This window comes from Lissotriton helveticus, chromosome 8 (assembly GCF_964261635.1).
Source record: "Lissotriton helveticus chromosome 8, aLisHel1.1, whole genome shotgun sequence".
Taxonomy (NCBI): domain Eukaryota; kingdom Metazoa; phylum Chordata; class Amphibia; order Caudata; family Salamandridae; genus Lissotriton; species Lissotriton helveticus.
Window position 1 is genome coordinate 1,238,165,434 of NC_136069.1, and position 22,406 is coordinate 1,238,187,839.

Below are 22,406 nucleotides of genomic sequence, written 5' to 3' on the forward strand. Positions count from 1 at the left end.
CATTAAAGAACTAGTTATAGCTGAAACTTGTAGCCTTGCAGCCGTCGCTCTAGTAGCCCCTCACTCTCCAGTATCAAACTTGCCAGTCTTGTATAAGAACCTAACAGACAAAATAGCAGAGGATACCCACGTTAAACCAAAAACCTTTTAAGAGTAACCCCTGGTACATGGCAAATTGTAGGAAAAAGAGGAAAGCTATCACGCTAGCTATAAAAAGTAAGGATCCCATAGCAGTGAGACTAGCCAGAAAGGAGTATGACAGAAGTATAACATCAGCTAAGAAGGATTGGGAGGAGGAGCATTGGCAGCAGCTCAAGGCCGCAGCCTGTGGGAAAAATTCTATCATTTTCTGGAAATTGATTAATGCTCTTGATAGAAGGGGGGCAGAGCCAATTTTAAATCATATAAATGAACATCAATGGTATTCCCATTTTTTAAGATTGTACTGCGAGGATAGTGTTGAAGGTCAAACAACATCTCCAGCTATGGAAATTCAGAGTGAGCCCTGCATGGAGATGGGTACCAAGGAAGGGCCATTTTCCCCGCGAGAAGTCCAGGATGCCATTCTAAAAATATTACCAGGGAAGGCTGCTGGCCCAGATGGCCTGCCGGGGGATTTGCTGCTGTACGACCCCAAACTATGGGCAGACCTTATAGCCTGTTTAATGAACTTAATCCAGCACGGCCACCCCGGCCCTGAATCCTGGAAGGGTGCAGAGGTTATCACTATATACAAGAAAGGTGATAGAGAGGACCCTGCCAACTACAGACCAATAAGTTTAATCGACACCATCCAAAAGGTAGTTGGCAGGGTCATCATAAACCGAACAGAGTCATGGCTTATAGATGATGACATTTTGTCCCATTTTCAGGCGGGGTTTAGGCGTAATGTTGGTGCGATGGATCAGGTTTTTCGGTTCTGTGCAGTCTATTGGAAGTCAGTGTCTATCACCAGGGGTAGTTTGTACCTGGCTTTCATAGACTTGAAAACAGCATTCGATGTTATTCCACGTGCCAAACTCTGGGAGGTCCTACTGGATATGGGTTTCCCTAGTTATTTGTTGCAGTTTATCATCAAACTTCACGAAGATAACTATGCAAGGATTCGGTGGGGGGGTCAGGGCCAATTGACTCGGAGGGTGCCAGTCAATAGAGGGGTCCGGCAGGGATGTGTGATGGCTCCGACACTGTTCTCCCTCTTTATAAATGGGGTGATGGACCATTTGAGGGAGGACCCTGCGGACGCCCCTGTCCTTGCCGGAGAGAAAACCCCCACACTCCGCTTTGCGGATGATACCCTCCTGATGTCCAAGACCCCTAAGGGTCTGCAAAAACTGCTCGACCGCTTCAGTGTTTTTTGTAAAGGCCGTGGGTTAACGATTAACACCATGAAAATGAAGCTGATGGTATTATCTGCCAAAAGAAACCTTAGGAAGGCTTATCTCTCTTTGAATGGGACCCCCTTAGAGGTAGTGGACGAATTCGACTACCTTGGGGTCAGGCTCTGTAATAACATGAGATGGGACTCCCACTTGTATAAAATGGTCCTAAATCTTAAAAGGGTATCTGGAGCGATACTAAAGAATCAGCGCCTCTCTATCAGCAGACCAAGAGCCCCTGCCCTGGCAGTTTATGAGGGGAAAGCTTTAGCCTCTGCATTTTATGGCTCTGAACTGTGGGGTGCTGAGAACACTAAGGCATTGGTAGTTGCAGAGAATAAGTTCATGAGAGACATAGTTTCGCTCCCTCCCTCGACCCCTTTGAAACCACTATTCTTTGACATGGGTAAAAGATCGATTTCTGAAATAGTTCAACTTCGCCCTTTGCTATTCTGGGTGCGTCTCAGAAGGACCCCTGAATTAGCAAAATATGCTCTAGTGTTGGACGAGATAATTAGTCTGAATGTATCCAACAAAATAAAGTGGCTTAACAACCTAAATAAGTTGGTGAAGTCTATAGGTTTGGCTGAGTTTTGGGCCTCTCACTCCCCCCCATCTAAACAAATTGTTAAAAAACTATACTGGGATTGGGTAGAGGCCTAGGATCTAAATAATTCCAGCTGGGGATCCTTGACAAACAACTTTCTTGAACATAAGCCCTTCAGAAAGTTAGAGCCATTCCTGGACTTCATCCAGACTCCCCGAGATAGAACTTTGTTCCTGAAATTAAGATACGGTACCCTCCCCCTCAAAAAATTCATGGAAGGGTGGAAGGTCAGGAGGGAGCATGACTTAAAATGCACAGGTTGTCCATGTCCGGAAGAATGTCTTGGCCACTTTCTGTTTGCATGGAACGCCTACAAGCACGCCAGAGCAAAATGGTTGAAACCTGTGCGTAGGGAGTTAGGAGTTAGGGATCATAGATCTGCTCTGCGCATTATTTTAACCAACACTTCCTCTATGTACATTGTTTGTGGGGTCGCTAAGTATTTGGCCAGCGCTTGGTTTATTCGGTCAAAGCTGTTATCCAATGCCTGTTCAGATTCACCCTAAGAAGGAATTTTAAATCTTGTCCCCCCTCTATCTCTTAACCGCATGCGTGCGGCATGATTTCCGCCCGTACGCTGGATTTTGCGGATTCGCACTTTACATGACGAGCTGGGCTCGTCATGAGCGTGCGAGGAGGCTACCTCATGACGAGCCCAGCTCGTCATGAGCGTCGAAGGGGTTAAATTGTTTCTAGTGATGTCTTTTATTAATGAAACTGTAATACTTGATAAATAGTTTTATGTATTTTTGTATGCCTGTACTTTTATGATATATTTTTCGAATAAAGTATTACAACACAACACACAAATGTAACTTCCTTTTAAGAATCTAGCTCAACTGAAACATATTGCTTAGAGTATAAATACAGTAAGGTGGAGCAACAATACTTACTCTGACTATGCAATCTCAGACCCTGATGTGACTGCACTTTAGTGCATATGTACAATAGAAGTGACGCAGCGCGCCACCACTTCAGAAACGCAGGGCTGCACCATATTTACAAGAATATGGTGAAGCCCTGCGTTTCAATTTAGCTGCCTAGCGGCAACGCAGGCTCCCTTGCACCATAGTGCAAGAGTGTCTGCATTCCAGGGAAAGAATGTTCATGTGCAGGAAGGTGTCCCTCCCTGCACATAAACAATCTTTAAATGGCGTTTTGTAACATCTATGTGAGCTGCTTAATGCAGCACACATTGAAGTTGCAAAAGGTAATTTTTTTAAGAATGTTTGTTTATGTGCAGGAAGGGACACCACCTCCATCCACATAAACAATCAATGGCCTTTTGCTGTTTCTATGTGTGCTGCACAACGTAGTACACATGGAAACAGCAAAAACGATGAGAAATTATTAATTTTGGTGCTGTCCCATATTTACGCCACGCTTGTAAATATGGGAAGCATTAAAATCAATGTGTGTTGCGGTGGAACGCCCACCGCAACACCCATTGCCCTCCCCTTTACTGCTATGTATAGCCTGAAAGGGTGCCTTATTTACAAGGCAGCGTTAAGCCACGTTAAGTGGCTTAACGCTGCTTGTAAATAAGGCAAAGCCCCTATAGCCACCACAACGTCCTAAAAACTGATGTTGTGGTGGCGATAGGGGCTTGTAAATATGCCCTTTGTTTTCTTGTAAAGTTGGTAAATATTCCTATCAAATAGAAATGTCATAGTAAGGAGACATTTCATGGTTGTTGGGTCGTCAACCTTTATGAGCCGGTAGTGCATCCAAAATACTTGCCTCAGCCTCTTGTTAAGGGCTTGAAGAAACGCTGATGAGACTAAGATATGGTTTAATCCTGTGTCCTCCCATTACCCTTTGTGTATTTGATGTAATGTCCTAAGTGGCAAGGGTATGCCCAGATGTGCATCATGTGCACAATGTCACTAGAACCAAGCTATACCTGGCAGTGGAGCCCTAACTAGGCCAAAACCTGTCCTGGGTTGCTTGTGTTCTGGTTCAGGAAGAACCTGACCTGGTAGTTCGGGCTGAACTGTTCCCACTGGAGCAGGGTCAAGACTGATTTGCATGTGGCTGGTTCCCAATTGAGGTGGCTTGGTGTGCAAAATAATGATGGACTGGGATGCGCCCGAGTAATTACCAGTGGCTGAGATACATCCATCACTTTTTTGTATACTAAAGTATTTAAGCAGCACACAAACAGGAATATAGTGAAAACACAACACAAAAAAAATTCTGAATCAATATAGAATACTTAGAGTAACATTTAAATAAATAAAATAGCACCAATATGACGAAAATCCAATAAGTAGAGCCGGAGTTATGAATTTTTGAAGCTTCAGGTGAATATATCGCCAAAAAGCAGTTACCTGGTCGCGCTGGACTGGGTCAAAAAAACACGTTTAGGCCCACCACAATGGACCGCGGATAGGATACATGGACCAAGTTCATCCCAGTAAAGATTTTACCTTCTCAAAGCCCCAAGTCCACGCAAGTGGCCTCTGCTGGAACTTCGCTTTGGTGGGGGTAGATATCAGCATAACGAGTGGTCATTGCCTGAGCTTTGCACTGGCGAGAGACAAGTGCAGTCGCTGTTTGGAGTGAAGAGTAGGTCTCCATCAGAACTTCGTGTTGGCCGGAGACGCAGCAATTGTTGCTGACACAAGTAGGTCACTTGTAGTCGTGAAGAGCACCAAACATCTGGATTTTTACATTTTTAACTGGAGATAAGTTTTGAAGCAGGAGAACACTCTGATGTCGGCCAAGGGTCCAGGACCTGAGGGACACCTCTTGGGAACCAGGACTCAATCAAGCAGAGGCCAGCAGCAGGGTTCAGGTAGGGCAGTTGCAGGGAAGCCTCTCAAAGCTTGTTTTGACCCTTTAGCTCAAACAGAAGGTCAGCCAACTGACCCTTGGAGTAACTTCTCTGGATCCTGGGTCCAAAGCAAGCAGGTCCAGTCTTCTTTCTTCAGACAGCAGGGCAGTCCTTCTGAATCTTCTGCAGGTCCAGGAGTGTTCTGATTAGAGATTATGAAAGCGACACATTCATACCCAGGCCAGCCTTTGTGGGGGTAAGTGTAAACCTCAACTCCCACTGAAACACTAGTAAATGACCATCGGAGGATTGGTTTTACTAGAACATATACAAATTTGTTCAAATACAAATTATCTATAATTATAGAAAGGTGAACTCCTAGAGCTGTGATAACATGTACAGTTGGTAAGTAGAGCGGTGATCGGAAACGACGCAACAGCACATTGCGTGTGAAATAAGCGAATGAGAAGTGCGCTAGAGCTATACAATATATATATCAATAGTAACTGTGGAGGATGCATAGTTGTTTAATCCATACTCCAAAATAGAGTTGCAGGCTCCTGAATTGCATATATACAGTACACTATTATAGTTTCAACATTCTAATTATGTAAGAACTGTTTACTTGATTAAGATTAAGATAGTCGGCATGAAAAAAGTGTCTAGAGCGCTACTACTTTAAATGGGCAAAATGCTGTTGCTTACAATGCCTGACATTCCTAATACTGATTGGATGTCATGGTCCAAAATATGAATGACACTTAAAAAAAACAGTGGCTAAAGAGGGCTGGCTCACTGCCTGTGGACAGATCTTAAATGGAAATTTGCACACAAGCAAGCAACGGCTGAAGAGGGGTGACCCAAAAGCCCTTATATGCAGTATCAGTATTTTCTTTTATGTATAATATTTCCTTGTGCTGTGAAGAGACATCTAAAGCTGCCTCTAAAACAGAAATAAAAAAATAAACTAAAGCCAGATAAGCTATTTATATGATGGTCAAAGAAAGTATTGTCTTTACTGAGTAAGTGTTTAACAATCCCACAAGCAGGGAGAGGTAGTCAGAATTCTTCAATATCTGTCAAGATACCATTATGTAGAGCTGTAAGTTTCTATTGGCTAGATTGATCCGCGATACCCCTGCTGCAGTAGTTATCAGTGAAATTACCACAGAGAATGGGACAAAGGTTTCCAGTCAAGGGGAGATCAATGAGGCCTTTAGGAAACACTATATGGAACGGAGATAGATGTTGCACCAGATCAACTGGAGACCTTTCTATCCTCTCTAACTTTCCCAACACTACCGAACACAGCACAGAAGGAATTACAGGGGCCCATTACAGCACATGAAATTAAGGTTACCTTGAAGGGCCTACCACGTAATAAGACCCCTGGTACAGATGGGCTCCCCCTTGAATTTTATGCGACGTTTGCGGACGTCTTAGTACCCCAACTAATGGCACTGTACACAGAAGCTTGGGATAAGGGTTCCTTGCCCCTCACCACTGCACAGGCATTGGTGATTTCACTGCCAAAACCCGGAAGGGATCATACAGATATGGCTAACTACCGCTCTCTTTCGTTATTGTCCACAGAGTATAAAATCCTAAGTAAAATACTGGCTAACAGGCTGCTACCATACCTGTCGCGGCTGATTCATATAGAGCAGACTGGGTTCCTACCAGCACGGAGCACATCCTTAAATATTAGAAAAATACACTATCTGCTGTCGGAAGCGCCTAAGCGGTTTCCTCATGCAGGTTGCCTCTCCTTGGACCTTAGACAGGCATTCGATTTCATAAGCTGGAAATATATGTTACAGGTGTTATTGAAATTTGGTATTCCAAAAGGATATGTGGACTGGCTGCGCCTACTGTATACAGCCACAACGGCGCGAACCAGAACGGGTGGACACATATTGGAGGAGTATAGGATACATAAGGGAACTAGACAGGGCTGTCCGTTGTCGCCTCTCATTTTTATTCTAGCACTAGAACCATTGGCTATTAAAATGAGACAGGATTTTTTAGAATGTGGTATCCCAATAGGAAATGTGACACATCTTTTCTCGGCATACGCCGATGATATTATCATATACATCAGAGATCTCCGATTGCCTCTAACCCCTATAGCTGCTTCGTATTCACAGTTTGAAAAGCTGTCTGGTTTGACTCTCAATAGTGCAAAATCGCACGCTTTTTTCTTCACAGAACATGTAGATGTGGTGGAAATAGATTTCGGTGTAGCAAAACTTCAGATAGCTCAGTCAACATTTAAATATTTGGGGATCCAGATCTATAGGACTAATGCGGACATGCTGGATGGCAATCTTAACAGAGCGATTAGGGCCCTAAGATCTAGCGTTGCATTCTGGACTGCATTGCCATTATCAGTAATGGGGAGAATAGCGATAGCGAAAATGGTGGTACTGCCCCGTTTACTGTATTATTTTACTAATTTGCCAATAATGGTCCACAGGCCACTTTCAGCTTGCTAAACACTCTATTAATAGATCTGATATGGGGGAAGAGTAGGAGGCGGATTAGCTTAAAAAAACTGCAAGTGAGTACCCGTGCAGGTGGGCTGGGAGTTCCGGACCTCCGCGTCTATTATTATGCTTGTCAACTGCAGTGGTTGTCATACTGGGTGGCGGGACGTAACCTGCAGGAAATAGGGTATACGCAGGAGGATATTGATGAAGGGAGGCTGCATGCTTTGTTATTACCTAGACATATAATGCCAAGAGACCTACCCCCATTATTGGATACGGCGCTTAAATGTTGGAAGGCGGCACTGCGATACACGCATACACCAGTTACATATTCCAGTAATATTCCACTACTGGGAATACCGTTGGCTAGCGGTACACTCACTAAACGTAGAATAGCACCTTGGGAGGAAGTGGGGATCAGCACGGTGGGTGACTTATTCAATAACGAGACGCTATTAGATCACGATACATTTATACATGAAACGGGTGCACCGGCTCACTTATACTTGCTATACGCTGCACTGTTTCAGTATGTGAATAAAACTGGGCGCCACAGAGGATGGAATCGCCCAGCAATGAACTAATTAAGACGGTGCATTATATGGGGAGAGGTAGACACTTGATTCGTTGGTTGTATACGGGTATCAGCGGCCACACAAGGGACTCCTTGGAAACATTTAAAACTGCCTGGTTGGGAGATATTGGTAGGAACATTATAGACAGGGAATGGACGGCCATAATAGAGCGTCCCAGAAAGGTATCGAGAAACTCAAAATTCAAATTTATTCAAACAATGGTACTGCACCGTGCTTACTTGTCCCCAAGTCGGTTGGATAAGATGTTCCCACAAACACAGCATGTCTGCCCGCGATGTAAGAAGGCAGGAGCAGACCTGTTGCACATGATAAGGGCATGTCCGGTTATAAATGGATACTGGAATACGGTTAGGAACGTAACTGGGGCGGTGTAACAAAACGCGAGATACAGGATACCGTGGAAGAATGCATATTGGGGCAGCACAAACATGCATCTAAACATAAGGTCCAATACCGTTTCATAGACCTTGCATTAATATTAGCTATTAGAACGCTAACTATGCAGTGGAAGTCAACTAAGCCCCCCAATATTTTGCATTGGAGTACAGAGATGATAAGATGGAGCAGTGCAGAGAGTGCAATGTTGCGCAAAGAAGAAATGAGAGGGTTACGTAAGATACAGATATCGTTAGAATGGGAAGTCATGCTAGTTGCGCTGAAGGAAACTGAAATGGACCGCATTAACTAAAGAACATCCTCCTGTAATGAAATGTATTGCCCATGCCCTGTACTTGTATGTAAACGCAGTAAACGTGTGGTTGTATACGAATATATATGATAAAAGACGTCACTGTAAATAATGGTAACGGCTCTGCCAATGTATCACAGTATGTACCTGTAGTCAAAGGTTTGGGGTGGGAGGTGTTAAAGGGGGGTGAAAAATGGGTAAATATTATTGTAAATAAGTATACTTGTGCACATGCGATGTAAAATATATGGAGGTTGTTTTACCAGATAGCTTAATGCCGATACAAACCTGTTTAATATGTAATGTTGAGCATAATGTAACAAATGTAGAAAATGAAAGCGCCAATGTTAAAACCTAAATGTGTACATGTGGTACATGATATACAATGCAAAAACAACAAACCCAATAAAATCTGTTAAAAAAAAAAAAGGTAGAGCTGTAAGTTTAAAGTATGGGGTAATGTTTTGTTCACCATTAGGCTTCAGTTCTGGATTGTTACCAGTAAATATACTGTTGCAGGGATTCTGCCCAAGAACAGAACTATGCATAGGATTATGGGACCTTAGTGCATAGGGACTGAGTCATCCTACCACATTAGTACCCATGAGTCCAGGACAGGCTAGCTATAGTGTCTCACTTGCCCCCCTACTCACTCACAGAGAAAGAAGTGATTAGGTACCCCAGAACACAGCACTCCCGGATCTCTCAAGACTCACAGTTGCAAGACACACCCTTTCGCTCACACTCTTGTTCTTGTCCTCAATAAGATCTGACAGAAACACAAACAAGTTTAAAATATTAATTTTAACTAACGTGCTCTAAAATGTAGTTACGTGCCACAACAAGCAGGACAATGCATAATGCAAATACAGTAAGAATAGCAGCTAGTCCATAAGTCATGAGAGGAGATGTTATCATGAAAAGGCAATAGAGCCTACTCTCCCTACTCTTGCTAAGAAGCAGTATTATTATATATTAGAAGATCTCTGGGTTTTGTCTGCAGACCCCATACCTTAGACTATAGATGATAGTTCTACATCATAGGTGCTACCTCGCTCTTCTCCCGGGAAAGAACGCTCTCCAGGTGTGTGTCTCCCTATGCATGTATCCCCCCAAAAAACAAAGTATGAGTTCCAAACGAAAGCTGCATTGGTATGTTTTGTCTAGGTGCTAGGGCTGGACCAGAACAGAATAATAAGGGGCATTGTTTATCGACCTTGTACACAATGTTCAGACTAAATCCCAGAAACTGACAGAAAGTGAACACAGCAGATGATTCTCATGTGAAATGGACAAAGAATGTCTTTGCAAAAATAAAGGCTTGTAGTAACATGCACAAAGACACGCACTGTCTGCAGAGCTCATTCTAACTTAAAGAAAACGACAATGTCCCCATGAGCCATGTGACAATATACTGGGTAACACCTAATGGTCCTATTGATCCCTCTTGTCTTCAAGAAAACTACTTTTCAAAAACCAACCTAACTGGCGATAAGTCTTGCCCAAAGAACGCAACTAATGTTGCTAGGTGCTTTTAACAAAATCATATAACCTACTTCGTTTATAACTAGGTCATCCAGTCAAGTAATTAATGCCTGTCTTTATATAGCTTTTTAACATGTATAGAAAAACTATTAAATTAAATGTATTATTTTCAACAGATAAATGAAACGTACCACTCTACAACAAAAATACACTTTGTTCAAAATTATTATTTCATAAAATTGCCATTTTCAACATTACCTATTTGTGGTATTTTTTTGCTACAACCCGACAACCTTAGAAGTTTGGGATAAGTAAATTGCACTGCCTGGATAGACAGAGTCTGCCTTAATAAACACTGTCTAGCCAAATGTCTAAATTAAGGCATTACAATAGTGAAATATAACATAAAGAGAACAATTTGGGTCAAGTCCTGAGATACTTAATTATTAATCAAGGCAACTAAGAAGGAGAAGGATTGAACAAAATGAGACAGAGACCTGGCTTAACCCTGCATTGGCACTGGACATCACCACGCACATCCCTGCCATCTACAAAATCATCAGGAAAGATAGTCTTAGCAAGCCCAGAGGCGGGATCACCATCATCTACAAGCACATCATCACCTGCACCACCTCCTCTGGCATGCCATCCACCAACATGTAACACCTGTCATTCAAACTTCATGTCGCAACCAACGTTACTCTGAGTGGTACTCTCAACTACAGACCACTGAAACCATAAACCAACTTCACTGACTCCATTGCGGACTTCGTTGCACCCCTCATCCTCAATGCAAACAACTACATCCTCCTTGAAGACCCCACCTGGAAGACCATGCTGACCCCAACTTGATATCGCTGCTCAAGAAACTCAAAAACCTAGGCTTCTTCCAACCAGTAAACTGACCGACTTGCATCATTATCTCCAGGACCAGATTCTCACCTCTTTCCACAACATGTTAGTCAACAAGAGCACAACAATCACCTGGACAGACCATGCCCTCATCAAGTTCAGCATCCTCGTCCCACTCCTACACACATAACACACACATAAACACCAACGCCAGATAAGCCCCAGAAACTGGAACAACGTAATGGACAAGGACTGGATTACTGCCGTCAACATCCACCGGGCCGATCACAGCAGCCGCCTCCTAGAAGCCATAAAAAAATGTAATAGCTGGATCACCTCCTGCACCGACTTCCTTCCCCTCAATACAGTGGTTCCCAAACTTTTTTGACCCGTGGCTCCCTTGACCCAATTGCCAGTTGCCCGTGACTCTCCACCATTCTTTTACCGGTGGGCGGGATGACTGAGGCGCGGCGCACACTTTGCGAACCACTGTTCTATATCATCCCATATATACAAAGGAAACTGCTCTAAATGATTGACTGAAGGCTACATCCTGGCAATCAACTGGCATGCCAATATGTTTATCATGTGTTCAGGTAAAAGCAATCAGATGTTCTAATTGAAGCTTTTTTAATGGGCAGGTCCTGTCTGATACTGGCTACCTGCAATTCTTTGCTTAGTAGGGAGATTTCAGGCACTTCTCAGCACCTTTGCAACAATAGCATTTCATGATTTCCATGCACTGGTACAGATGAGAAAAGTCAGGAAATCATTTCTGCACATTTTGTACAAGAATAAGTGACTATTTGCTTTTATGTTTTAGCACTTCTGTGCTTCTGTGACTCGTTTTACTTTCCGAAATATTTTGGCTTTCGGAACTTTAAATACATGTGCCCACCATGCCTGAGCTTCTCTGATATTAAAATATAAACCTAACCCAAGCAGGTTCTCCGGGGGCCTGCCTGTGTCCCTTGCTATTTCTACCATGATTCATCTGCTTTGCTTTGTCAGCATCCAAAAACTATTAAAATATAATGGGATTACCCGGCAAGTCATCAGGATCTCTTCAGCAGTAGGGAAAAATCAGCAGTATCGGAAATGTAGGACCTAATCTTGCGGTTATACCTCATTCTCACCAATCGTTCACCAGAAGTCTGCAGCTGATTACAACCGCCACAGTCTCTACAAGATTAATAATGGGTCAGCCATACGACTGTAATTCTGGTGGGTCCAGTAACTTTCATTGCCAGGCACATCTACTTTAAGATGTCGTGATCTCAAGCACACTGCAATAAGTTTTCAGGGCTATTGCGTGACACCAAGACTTCTTGTATCTGGACCCAATGTATGTACAAAAGAATCAGGCCGTTTTGCCTCGTATTCATCTTGTACTATGGCCTAATCAAGACACTCCGGGTGCACCGTACCTCACAATGCACAGGGGAAAAGATGGAACATTTCTCAGGCTGCAATTTCCACGATCCACATCATGGAGCACCGGGGTGCCGCGGCGCACACTTTGGGAGCCACTGCCTCAATACATAAAAATATATATACATTAAAAAATAAAAAATTACGTCTTACCTGACGCTGCATCCACTCAGCTTTCCTCCTCTACCGATCTTCGGCTGGTGCACGCTGCACAGGCTCCCATACGCCAATCCTAGTGCTTCTCTCATGCCAGGACTACTATTCTATATTACAGAGAAGCGCTGGTATTGGTCCTGAGCAGCCTGGTTTGCTGCTCAGACAGTGCCTAGGAGCCTAAGGCATTTCTCCACCTGGCTGTACAGCAGCTGTATAGAAATGCAAAGTGCATGTGATGGTTTGGCTGGCCTAAAATAACCGGCCAAACCATCATGCACACTTAGTAGTGTCCACAAATCCTCCTCCTGAAGTTCAGGAGGACGGCCTGACCCGGACCAGCAACTCAGCTACCCAGCAGATGCAACAGTGAAAAAGAAAATGATATTAAAATCATTTTATTTTTTAATGTTGCCTCTGCTGGGTAGTAGCAGTGGGGCGACAGTCTTCCGCCATAACGGATGAGCCACCCCTGCTCTCAGATTAATCTCACGGAACAAGTCTACAGACTATATGACCAACACTGCTGACTGGATGAAGACCAACTGTCTGAAACTGACCACCAACAAGACCAAAGTCATTATCTTTGGTAAGAGCACCTCACAGTGGGACTCCGTCTGGTAGTTGGCAGAACCAGGGTCCACCCCTTTTTCCCATGTCAGGAACCTTGGAGTCATCATTGACAGCAAATTCAACATGACCACCTAAATCAACGCCATCACTATCTCATGCTTCCAGACCCTGAAGATGCTGAGGAAGGTTTTAAAATGGCTCCCAATTAGCACCCAAAACACAGTCAGACACGTCCTTATCACAAGCAAGTTGGACTACGGGAACACCCTCTACACCAGGATAACCAAACAACGTACAAGAAGTTGGCAGACCATCCAGAACACAGTGGCAAGATTCACGCCTGCCAAGCCTAACTCACATCTCACCTCACCTCAAGGAGCTCCACTGGTTACCCATATACAAACCAGCACAATTTAAATTCCTCACTCACACCTACCAAGCATTACACAACACTGGCCCAGCGTATCACACTAATAACATCTTTTCACAAACTCTCTAGACACCTACGGTTAGCTAGACTCTGACTCGCACACATCCCATGCATATGGAAAATTAGATCCACCAGCCGAGTATTCCTAAAGCATGGAATGACCTGCTATTGCACATCCAAGCCTCTTCTTCACTTCTGAGGTTCTGCAAGAAGAGGAATGTCTGGCTCTTTGAGTAGTCTCCTCCTGCCCTAGGTAAGGACAAACACACACCTGCTCAGCACCTGGATACCCTTTCGGGTGATAGTGCCCTACACAAACCAACATAATATCCATGGTTTAAAAGAACATCAGATAAATATAAGTTATATTTATCTGATTAGGAGTAGTCATTCTGTGCTGGCAATGTGGACCTGGATTTGCTGTTATTACATTTTCTTTTGAACTAAGAAGTATTTTTATTATAGGTCACATATTACTCACCCCGGAGGGATTTTATTGGAGGTCTCCTTCAATCAAATCATATATGGTGCCTTCTAGTAAATACATTTTCTGCGTTTTTTTACTTTTATCATACCTCTAATTATGAGTCTGTTCTTTAAATCAGATTCTGACCAAATAATATATAATGAACAGGCATTGTGAAGTTTAACACATTAATGGATTTTACTTTACTAATCCAGTACGTGTCAAGACTTGGCACATGTGTACTCAGAAGGGATCAAGCTGTTTGAGGACTGGTTTAGTGGCAACAAATTTTCTATTGTATGAAGGATATGAAATGAGCACTCTAGTTGATGACTGGTCCTTGGCAGATTAATACTTACTTATACCTGTACACCAAAATCTTACAGTGTTACAAATAACTTGGTATCACTAGGTGTGTTGACTGGGGCACAACTTGTTTTTGTTATGACCGTTCATCTATTTGTACACATGTGACATATGGTCATTACAGAACCCTAGAAAATGTTTCTCTCCTTTCCTGAATACTGAGCAGGCGGTAAGATGGAACATCAGTTTCAACCAACCTATAGAATGCATACGACCTAGATGACAAAATAAAACACAGAAACATGCTTTCTTTAATGAAGCGTGCATTGAAGGCCTCCATTTTTAATCTTATGGGTGCCAATAAAAAAGTAGTTTAGCCAAACCTACCACAATTTTAATATAATTCTGGTGGTCTGTAAGCAACAGTCCTTTTTACCTTTGTAATGGATTGGCAATAGCTAAAGGTACTTTCCAGTAGAGCTAGTGCCAAGTGGTAGTGCTAGAACCAATAAGAATGGCTATGACACAGATAAATGCAGTAACGGTAGTAGTAGCAGACGCTCTAGCCCAGTGGCGGCTCTTGGGCTCGCTTGGCTTATGTTTCATTTTAAAAACCTTTAAAACTTACTATTTTGCTGTTTGTGTGCCTCATTTCCCGCCGCCATCTGTTGCCGCCTTTCCCGCTCCCCTAGCCCCGGTCCGGCACGGCTGAGTGCCGCTTCTTTCCGGAGGGCTGACGGGGTTGCGGGCTCCATCTTTGGTGGGGCAGTGGTGGGCTACAGGTGAGCGCTGCAGCCTTCGCGCTCCCTTTTCCTCAAAAGGGACGCCCCATGCGCACGCGCAGCGGACGCTCTAGCCCAGTGGCAGTGGGTTTGCGGACGCTGGCGGCGCTTGGGCTCGCTTGGCTTATGTTTCATTTTTAAAACTTTTAAAACTTACTATTTTGCTGTTTGTGTGCCTCATTTCCCGCCGCCATCTGTTGCCGCCTTTCCCGCTCCCCTAGCCCCGGTCCGGCACGGCTGAGTGCCGCTTGTTTCCGGAGGGCTGACGGGGTTGCGGGCTCCATCTTTGGTGGGGCAGTGGTGGGCTACAGGTGAGCGCTGCAGCCTTCGAGCTCCCTTTTCCTCAAAAGGGACGCCCCATGCGCCCGCGCAGCGGGCGCGCCGGCGGCACGCCAAAGGAAAGCCCGTCTGTGCCCGTCCGCGGCCGGCCGGGGCCAGGGGCACTCCACTCTGCCCAATTTCTAACTTTCACACCCGCCCAACTCTACTCCATGCAGGGCCCGTGGACTTTGGCAGATTCCACCATTGCCAAAATCTCTAAATTCGGCCTCACGCCGTCTGCCCTTACCCCCCATAGTCTGGCCTCGGTTCCTCCTGCCTGTGGTCCCCTTAAGCCGCCCCATTCTTGTCCTGTGACCCCTGTAACCTCCGTTCTTCTTTTGAATACCAGATCGGCGGTAAAGCATTTTCATGAACTTTTTGTTCTGCTAGACACGCGTCAACCTGATCTATTATTCCTTACAGAGACTTGGTTCTGTCTAGACTCACTTCCCACTCTTTTGGCTGCCCTTCCCTCCCCTTATTATGCCATCCGCGCCGACAGACCGGGTGGTAAGGCGGGTGGCGGTGTTGCTATCATTGCCCGTGCCGATATTGATTTTCAGTCACTACCAACCTCTCCTATTGCAACAGCTGACTATTTAGTGGTCCGATCTGCATCTTTTTCGACACCTCTCACTTGCTTATGTACCGTCCCCCACAATCTGTTTCGCACTTCCTCCCCGCTTTCCAAGACCTGCTGGCCACCTTGGCAGTGAACAATACCTCCATCCTGGTACTTGGAGATTTCAACTATTGGCCCTCTGATCCGGCTGAGGACTTTTCCTCCAAAGAATTTTCTGACTCTCTTTGTTCCCTCAATTTCGTATCTCATGTCCACACCTCCACTGTCATATCTTAGACCAGGTTTGGTCGCTCAATTGTCCAGTTTCTCCCCCGGTGTTTTCCCATGTGTCTGGTCTGACCATTTTTTAATTTCTTTTTCTATATCTCCCAGCCTTGTTAAAACCCCCCCCTTCCCAGGAACGTTTGGGTCCGCAATTGGATTCATGTGGACACGACATCTCTTTGTTCCTCCCTTTCTGTCTCTTGTCCCGATTTTCTCGATTCCCCTTTTCATTCTCAAATGGACTCCTTAAATAATTGGCTCAGCAGTGGCTGCGGCCCGGTGGCTCCACTTAGACGAGTCACTGCCAGGCGCAATTATGACGCCAATAGGTGGTTTAATGCCACACTTAAAGAGGAAAAACTCGCTCTCCGGCAAGCGGAGCGCGCCTGGCGCCGCGCCTACTGCCCTCTTTTTAAAACTCAATATTTCACGCTTTTAAATAAATATAAAAAATCCATTCTCCGTACCAAAACAGAATATTTTTCTTCCAAAATTCTGCTCGCCGAGAATCAGCCGAGAGAGATATTCTCTGTTGTGCATGATTTAGCTTTCTCGGATAGAGTCACCCTTAAACCTTCCCCATCCCAGACTCTCTGTGACTCACTCAACAGTCATTTTATAGAGAAAATTGCTGTCATTAAGTCTAATGTTGCCCTCCCTTCCCTTTCTTTCTTGGATCCACAGCCCTTCTCTCCCCGAATACATCTTGACCACTTCCCCCCTTTGACTGAAGAATCTTTTTGAGCCCTTCTTTCAATGGTAAAGTCAGGTTCCCCATCAGACATCTGCCCTGCACATATTCTAAAACAAATTTACTCAGCCTGTCCCTCCCCTCCGCTCACCTTCTTTAACAATTCCCTGGCCCATGGCATTGTTCCCCAGTCCCACAAATCCGCTATTATCATCCCCATTTTGAAAAAGCCTGGTGCAGACCCATCTTTACTTGTTAATTACCGTCCCATTTCCCTTCTCACTTTCCTAAGCAAAATCCTGGAGCGTCATATCACCCGTACTCTCAGTGCCTTTGTGGAGGAAAACGGCTGTTTAGCCTCTCGCCAGGCGGGTTTCCGCCCGGCACATTCCACGGAGTCCATAGTCCTCTCGGTGATGGATAACCTCAGAGAAGGCATGGATGCCAGCCGGCCCCAGGCGCTGGTTCTCCTTGATTTGTCCGCTGCCTTTGACACGGTGGACCATTCCATCCTCCTTTCCCGTGTCAAGGCGGCTGGCATCAGGGGGATCGCCCTGGTCTGGCTGGCTTCCTTTCTGAGGGACCGCACCCAGGCCGTCCATCTGGCCAACTTCTCCGCTCCCTCTCAAAGGGTTCACTGTGGAGTCCCTCAAGGATCCTCATTGTCTCCCTTGCTGTTTAATTTGTATGTCTCCCCTCTTATTTTTGCACTTCAGCAGATGGATGTCAGTATTTACAATTATGCTGACGATCTTCAACTGGTCTTTAATTTATCTTCTTCTTCAGAATCCATTCACAATTTTCACTCCACTATGCTTTTCATCAGGGACTGGATGAGTTTTAACCATCTAAAACTCAACCCCGACAAAAGCGAGTTGGTTCTGACGGGTGGTACCTCCAGTCCCTGGAACTCTTCCTTTTGGCTGCCTTCCCTGGGTTCCCCTCCCGTCCCCTCTATTTCAGTTAAAACCTTAGGAATCAAACTTAATGCTCATCCCACTCTGCACTCTCAGATTAGTTCAGTTGTTTCCTCCTGCTTTGTCACTCTTCGCACTATCCGTAAGGTGTCCCGTTTTCTTTCTTTCAGTGCCCTCAAACTCATTCTGTCTGCGATGGTGATCTCCTGTTTAGACTACGGAAACGTCTTATACACCGGTGTCCCCGCGTATAACCTTCGGAGACTTCAACTGGTGCAGAACCAGTCAGCCCGACTTGTGTATAATCTCACCATGTCACCCCGCTGCTCAAAGCTCTGCACTGGTTGCCTGTCCGGGAAAGAGCGTTGTTCAAAATGGGTTGTATCACCTTCCAGGCGAGGGCGGGGACGGCCCCGGGCTTTATCTCTTCTGAGATTAAGGCATATCACCCTAGCAGGGACCTGCGTTCCTCCTCACAATCCCTTCTGATTGTTCCTCGTTTTAAGAAGAAGAGGTTAGGTGGTGCAAAATTTTCCACACTTGCGCCCACCTTCTGGAATACCTTTCCCCTTCCCCTCAGGTCTTCCTCCCACTATTTTGAGTTTCGTAAAGCTCTGAAAACTTTTCTTTTTGCACAAGCTTTCCCTCACCAGTAATTCGCCCTCCCCACTGTTTGTTGGTCTGTGCTCCCAGCGCCAAGAAACCGCATGGTGAACGTGCGCTTTATAAGTATTTTAATTTCAATTTCAATTTAAGACACATCATTGCTTTCGTATCTATCTGGTTTTGTCCGAAGAAAATATTCTTGAGAATGTTGTGGTTATGTCTGACCTCCTTACTTGCTTTCTTTTCCAACCATAAGTTTGATGGGTTTTCTGCACAAAAAACTTTTTGACCTGTGTGTTCAATGTTGTGTTAAAATATTAAGCATTGTACTCTTTTGCGCTAAGTAACAGTCCATGAGATAAAGAACTTTGAGAAAAAGCGCAGCTGTTCCCACGCTACTACTTCTCCAAGGTGAGTTAACACTTAAGGCCTATAACGATTTCAGAGGGAGTTTCCCCCGCCTGACATCATCTCGGTCAAGAGACTGATCGACACCCGGTCGGTGGTCCGCCCAACTAATTAGGATGCGACCGAACAGTGTTCGGTCGCACTCCTATACTTTTCAATGCTCCCATACAAAAAATGCGAGGTGCAATTCATCCCTGCACGCCGTGGCAGGCACCTCAAGGTGCCTGCCCCAAGGTCAGGGATCAACAGCGGGGCACCATAGGTGTCTCCTCGGCCTCCGACCAGAGGTCATGCACCAATGGGGACCCTGCTGAGGGCCCCCAAAGTCGAGTTCCGACAGGCGGAAAGGTCGGCACAGAAAAGCTGTCTCCTCTCGACATCATAACCCCTCGGGCAGAAACAGTCGCTCTTGGGATTACTGAAAGCATTCAGACTGGTGGACGGGCTCTCTGATCCCATTGGAAGCCAGTCGGAATGAGCGGTTGCATTCCTTTCCGACCTACTCCATCATAATGGACCGGTCGGAAAGGAATCTGACCAGCTGATTACAATCGGCCCCTATATTGTGTTTAGAATGTATGAAAAAATTTATGAGCAGCATTTATGTAGGATGTCAGTTTATTCTCAAAGTTTCTTCTGCACAGAAGGTATGCATATTGTGTATATGAAAGGTGCTAACTGCCTCTCTCCGGTGATTCTAGATGTGTACGGATGGGTGTCTAGAAGCACTTAGACGTAGACTAGATTAGTTGGTTCACTCAGAATCCTCTCAATATTTAGGAGTTAGGGCAGTAAAGAGATAACAGCTACTGAGAAGAAGTTGCAGCACAATCTCAGAGTAGAGCAGAGCTCAAAGCTACGCCTGGTACCATAACCTTTTAGTAAACTTAAATAATGAAGAGAGAAGTTTAAGTCTGAGGAAACAGATTAGTATTTTATGAACAGAGCTGCACATGTTTGATTAGTGCTAAAGACTTCACAGAGTACAAGCTAGAAATATGTACCATCTTGTGTAGAGCATGCTGTCTGGAGAGAGGCAGTCCCTAACTTAACATTTCAGAATCAGAGAGTGAGTCCACTTGGACATTAGTCGCAAACACCTTCTGAATGAATGCTAGATTTTCAAGAATTTAAGTGTGCATGTTTTGCATTAGTTCAGATTTGATACAAGCACGCACACAAAGAGTTGTAGATCACCCAGCCCTCGCGTCCTAAAGGCTGCCTGAAAAGAATCTCCCAACGAAGGAAAAGGGGTTTGTGAGACTATCTTCATTTTCTATTACTAGTACCTTGGTGATTGCTTAACCTCAGCACAGGTATATTTCACTAAATCATATTTATGTTATTTGTTCCATAAATGTGTTGTTCAAAATCTGTTTATTTTTATGTTCTCCTTGAGTGCGCCCCCCCATCAACACTAATAAATGTTCTAGTTGCGTGCAATCAGCACAAGACATTAGTATGGTACTATAAATTAAGTTTTGCTTGGTGAACGTAAGAATAGGAGTTACACTATTTAGCTCTGCATCACCACCAAGTAAGCTGGTTACCCCTGTCCAGATCTTCACATATGGCTAGGCTGACCTGCATTGGCACACTCCATGTTGGCACACTCCTTGCAGTTTAAGCAACATTTCATTTTGTGCAAGAAGACAGTGAATGAATGAATGAAAATACATTTATAAAGTGCAACTGCGGCTTCACAAGACGCATCCTGGCGCTAGAACAAAACAAGGAACGTAAGAGAGATTCTAAGGGTTATTCTAAGGTTCAAGGAACAGGACGGTCATAAGAAACTAATGCACAAACTATTTGGGGGAGAATTCTGAGACAAACTCATTAGCAATATCTGGCATGACACTTTAGACTTTGGGTTAAAAGTAAGGAAGAAGACATTACAAAGATGCTAACTGATAACCAAACAGCTTAAGGGCTTGCATACTACTCTGAATAATTAGGAAAGGCCCCGCTGAGCACTATACCTACATTTTGCTTCATCAAGCAAGTTCATAATTTCCACATGTGCAAAGAGATTCTAACCTTGTACTCAGGCCTCCAAGTTAGGTACCATACATGTACATACCTCCTCTAGATGATGGCTACTGTAAATATTCAAGTCGAAATACTGAGGAATCTGTACCAGACCCGTCACTTTTTCTGGCTCTGCTGAATACTAGAAATGAAAAACAGTATAGTGAGCAGGATGCCAACAAACCGTGGATAAAGTAAAATTACCTTTATTTACATTTAATTAAAATTATTCAAATATATGGTCCTACAAGATTTAATATCACATTAATAAAAACATATGTAAGCCGCATCCAAGAATCTAACTATGCAAGAACTGGCTAGCACTGAAGCATTCTGACTTCTTTATTATAAACAAAGGCAGATCGATGCCTTTTGACCGCAGACAGGTCTTCACCACAGCGATATGTTGTGATTACTTACCTGGTTAAGTGTGGGGGCACCCACAGACATAGCAGGCCAACTCTATACACAATAATGTTTGTGGAAAACAGATTCCTATATTGTTTCAATTGTAATGTATGGAAAATGTTACTTGCACTGTAAGCATCTGTTTGTGGCATATAATGCTGTAGATTCACATGCTGCGCATACTCCTGCCATTTAGTGTTGGGCTCGGATGTGTGCAACTTGTTTTCGTTCAGGGATGTCTTTTCGAATTATGAGGTATAGTGACTAAATGTATCCCTGGTAATGCACAATGGCATAGGTTCCATTGTTAGATTGTTTATTCAGTATGGAAGGAAAAGGCATAGATGGAGTATAAGGAGTAGAGAAGAAGATGACCATGCAAGGTACAGGCAAAAGAAAAAAATACCATCTGCAACTACCACAAGTGACCAGGGAGGAGGGCGGGGCATGTGAATCTACAGCACTACACAACACGAACAGATGCTTAAAGTATAGGCAATGTTTTCCATTTGTGGGATGTGCAGCTGCAAATACACTCACAGTGCCTAGAAGGTAAAGCAGTCTTCTCAAAAGCGGTGGTTTAAATGTTGCAAACAATTGAAAAAGCGTACATAATATAGCCTGGCCAAACTTAGCTTGCTGGCGGGCCAAAACATCTGCACAATAATATTTTGTGGATGTGTGGGGTGAGGTTTCTGTAGCTGCTTGGCAAATGTCAGCTAGAGGTATGTCCCACAAGAAGGCCATGGAAGCTCCTTTCTTGTGAGTCGAATGTGGCCTGGGAGGGGCAGATAGGGTTATTTTTGCATTGGCGTAACCTGTCTGCATGTACTTAACAAGCCAGCATGCAACCCCTGCTTTAGAAATGGCATGCCTATGTGTGGTTTTGAAATAGATACGAAGAGCTGTTGTGTCTTCGAAATGATTTTGTCCTGTCAATATAAAACATGAGGGCTCTTTTGACATCCAAAGTATGAAGGGCGCGTTCCGCTACAGACTGTGGATGTGGGAAGTAGACTGGACGGTCTATAGTTTGATTGAGATGAAAACGGCAGACTACTTTTGGTAGGAATTTAGAGTTTGTTCTGTGCCCTTCTACGCCTCGCGAACCACCTCGATCCCAACCTCGAGCAAGGTTTGAACTTCTCAGAAGAAAATATCAAC

General features: G+C 44.4%; 1 protein-coding gene across 1 annotated transcript in view; it reads right to left on the reverse strand.

Annotated features, from left to right (window-relative positions):
* LOC144773280 (cohesin subunit SA-2-like) overlaps positions 1 to 22,406 on the reverse strand; it is a 550,419-nt gene that overhangs the window by 245,844 nt on the left and 282,169 nt on the right. Inside the window, exon 18 of the mRNA XM_078658214.1 lies at positions 20,887 to 20,976. Coding sequence (XP_078514340.1) covers positions 20,887 to 20,976 — 90 coding nt within the window. The remainder of the gene's footprint in view (positions 1 to 20,886; positions 20,977 to 22,406) is intronic.